This window comes from Acyrthosiphon pisum, chromosome A1, assembly GCF_005508785.2.
Source record: "Acyrthosiphon pisum isolate AL4f chromosome A1, pea_aphid_22Mar2018_4r6ur, whole genome shotgun sequence".
Taxonomy (NCBI): domain Eukaryota; kingdom Metazoa; phylum Arthropoda; class Insecta; order Hemiptera; family Aphididae; genus Acyrthosiphon; species Acyrthosiphon pisum.
The window spans coordinates 164,285,563-164,289,278 of record NC_042494.1 but is presented as its reverse complement, the minus strand read 5'-3'; the positions used below and the strand labels follow the sequence as shown (position 1 = coordinate 164,289,278).

Genomic DNA, 3,716 nt, shown 5'->3' with positions numbered 1-3,716 from the left:
TCGTAAAATAAAACAATAAATTATATTGTGAATATTTTTCTGTGTTGTACCCATATATCCAAGTATAATGTAAAAGTAGAACAGTTTCAATTTACCGTTATGATTATAAAATCAATGAGTATAAATCTATAAATATATTTAAAATACCAAATATACTTCAAAAAAAGAAGGTAATAACAATACAATTAACATACCCCGAAAATCAGTAAAATTGATTAGAAGATCTATAACATTTTAAAATTATATACAAGTTTGCTTGAGTAGAAAATAAACAAACATTTTATTATTTTAATGATTCACGTATCTCTAATTATCCAATAATGAGCCACTATATATTATTAAAGACTAATAGCTTTAGAGAGTCTGGAATTGGTCTAACAAACTGGCACTGCCACGGTGTATTAAATATAAAATAATTATATAGATATTAACTACCTGGTACCTATATATTATTCATGGTGTATTGGTGTTAAAGGGTTTGTATAAGACAATAAATTAATAATTTGTTACAAATAATTATAAACAACGAAACTTGAAAGACTATTTCACAAAAAAAAATCCTCATTTCATTTCCTTGATAGATAAATTTCCTGAAAATTATTTAGGCACCTATGGAAAATGTAATACATAAGTATATTATAATTTATATTTCACTTTTATTTTACTGATTTTACACTTTTATATGAACATGATAAATTTACTTTAAAATGGAAATAAAGTCAATCAAAAATAGTTTCGGAATTTCATAAATGGCCAATTATTATAGGATTATGGCCATTAATCACAAACACAATTTCGGAATACACGATATAAATTATAATACATAAATCTAATTATTATTTTAATTATGTGGAATAACATAAATATTTTAAGTTAGGTATTATTTGTTCATTAATTATTAATTTAAAATATTACCTTTACACCCAGCTAAAAATATAAAAATACATTTTTATTAGTCCATTTTGTCTATTTACTAAAAATTATAATAAAATTATTTTCATCTAATAAGAGACTTTACAAATATATAATTTGTCCGATTGTAACCAAGTTAATTACTTTATTCAATAACATTTTTAAACATTTTATAAATTATGTTCTAAGCCTATAGGTATATGGGAATATATTCAATAATAAAAATAATTGTACCTATGAGTTATACAATTAATAATAATACAATAAATAATAATATATTGGTATAGGTACTACAGATGAATATATTCAAATTAATTTTCACAAATTTACCGTACAGAAATTTTAATATTTTTTTTTAAATCAATAATAATATTCAATTTTCAAAATGTCTATAGGTATAACAATGCAACATTACTCACATCTCATAATATTGTATACAATTAAAATCTAACAATTGGCATACATTTTGTTTTTCTCTAAGGTTGTAACAACATGATAATAAAGTGTTTCAGTTATTAAATCAATTCTAAAAGAATTTACTAACACTGATGATAAATATAAACTGAATAGTACATAATAATACATATATAATCATACCACATATTATTATATCAATAAATTATTTCATACTTCGCAACAATAGTACATCTTTATCACTAGATTTTTCAACATCAGGATCTTTATAACCAGATTTTTCAACATCAGGATCTTTATCACCAGATTTTTCAACATCAGGATCTTTATCACCAGATTTTTCAACATCAGGATCTTTATCACTAGATTTTTCAACATCAGGATCTTTATCACCAGTTTTTTCATCTTTAGGATCTAGAACTGAATTAACTGTTATGACCCAAATTGAAACAGTTAAAATTGTAAATGTTATTAAGCTACACTTATAAAAAATCATTTTGATTTAATATAAGAAAATAATAAAAATAATGAGAACGTTGAAGAATGAATGATATAAAACGATATATCTCGATTTATTTTATATGCGATGTGATCCTAGTCCATACCCATTCAGCATAAAACAACTAATGTTCGCAATAAGTTGTTTTTCATTTATCATGCAAGACAACAATATTATTTTCCATTTGTCGACAAACGTTATACCAGTTATATTGATTTCTTTTGTTTTAACGTCTGAGTAAATAGTGTGTATTTATCATTAAATGCACTACATGACTCGATATAGTGCCTTAGATATAGAATTAATAAAAGGGGCCCTTGTTGGGTTCATAATTTTTAGAAAAATTATTTAAAATATTTGGTTTGAATATAATATCTCATATTCTCTTCTTTGAACTGTGATAGCCCGTCTAGGTAGAATTCAAATCAAATCTAAGAAGATTGACGCTGAGCATAACGCTAATAAAGGTCCTTAACAACATATACAATAACTCATTTAAAACTATTTTTTGTTTCCTAGAATTTCACAATAACTGAACTTTTGACATTAAATGTACCTTTACGAATAGATTAACAATCGCCAATTTGGAGTCAAAAACTCGATGGAACAAAGCTGGGTGCTGGTTTACCGTCAAATAAGCATCCATCTGAAGAAATTGAATTATGAGACTTTTATGGAGGTATACTAATATTTAATGAGGATTACAAATGTTAAACACAATCGTATGAAAAAAAAACCGTGTCATTATCTTTTTTGTGTGTTTTGATAATTGTGAGAAAAATGGTAAGTATGAAAGTATGAAAATTATCTATGGAATTTGTAGAAATTAATATGTGAGTATTTTGAAAAAATTTCAAGTACCTATTTACGGTTATTATTTTTTTAAAAAACAATAAAATAAAAAGTTCATTTTAAATTGCTATGTATAGAAACAGACATTAACTATATTTTGAGTAAAAATAACTAACAATTTGTATGTGTTGGTATACTCGGTACTCGGTATCGTAACATATTACGTCATTATAATGATAGGTTTCCATTAGATACGTGTAGGTGAATAAAAATACTTTTCTGTGATTGGTTCGTATTCATGGAAAACTCTTGGTATACGAGAGTGTTATACGTTCTTACCACAGGCTTGACTATGATACCATGAAGTTGGATCCAATTTACTTTTCACGTGTACACGGCTCTATATTGATAACATAAGAATATATGAGGTGTTACGGAACAAACGAAACATAAAAAAGGCTTTTATCAAAGCCAACAGCAACATAATGACAGGTTAGAACTGAACAGTTTGACAGATGAAAACCGCACCATGTAAACGCAAACGGAAATACGATGGTGTGGTGTTCATCTGTCATAACCAAATGCGCGGGCCAATCAGCGACTGACTAAGTTATCAAAAAGGGTATATATACCGGACGGTTTCGATAACTTAGTCAAACTTTCTTCAGATCACAATCCAGTGCTACTTATATTGTCCGACTCTCCAATCACCTCCTCGCCACCTCAAACATCAAGATGCGTTAACTGGACTAAATACATGGACACAATAAGTTCCCTTTCTCCGTCATCCTACCCGCCAATCGGAACGCCTCGGGACATTGACGCGGCTATAGACCAATTTAGCTCGAACATTGTAACCGCTGTTAACGACTGCGCTTACATAAAAAATAATCGGACATTCAAAAACGCTCTACCTCCCGAAATCGTCGAGGAAATCGATAATAAAAAACCGTCTACGTCGCGAATGGCAACGCTTCCGTGATCCTTTGATCAAACGCCGTCTAAATAGTAAAATTAAATTCATACGTTCTTATCCTCGAGACACACCGTGCCGACGCATGGGATCGCTTCCTCGACACTCTGGACGCCCAGACGGTTC

At 28.4% G+C, this 3,716-nt stretch overlaps 1 protein-coding gene across 1 annotated transcript in view; it reads right to left on the bottom strand.

Moving 5' to 3' along the window:
- LOC103307616 overlaps positions 1–1,969 on the bottom strand; it is a 24,555-nt gene extending 22,586 nt beyond the window's left edge. Inside the window, exons 1-3 of the mRNA XM_029486415.1 lie at positions 1,543–1,969; positions 916–927; positions 195–224 (exon numbers count right to left, since the gene is read on the bottom strand). Of these exons, the coding sequence (XP_029342275.1) occupies positions 195–224; positions 916–927; positions 1,543–1,822 (322 nt within the window). The 5' untranslated portion in view covers positions 1,823–1,969. The remainder of the gene's footprint in view (positions 1–194; positions 225–915; positions 928–1,542) is intronic.
- Between the last annotated feature and the right edge of the window lie 1,747 nt (positions 1,970–3,716).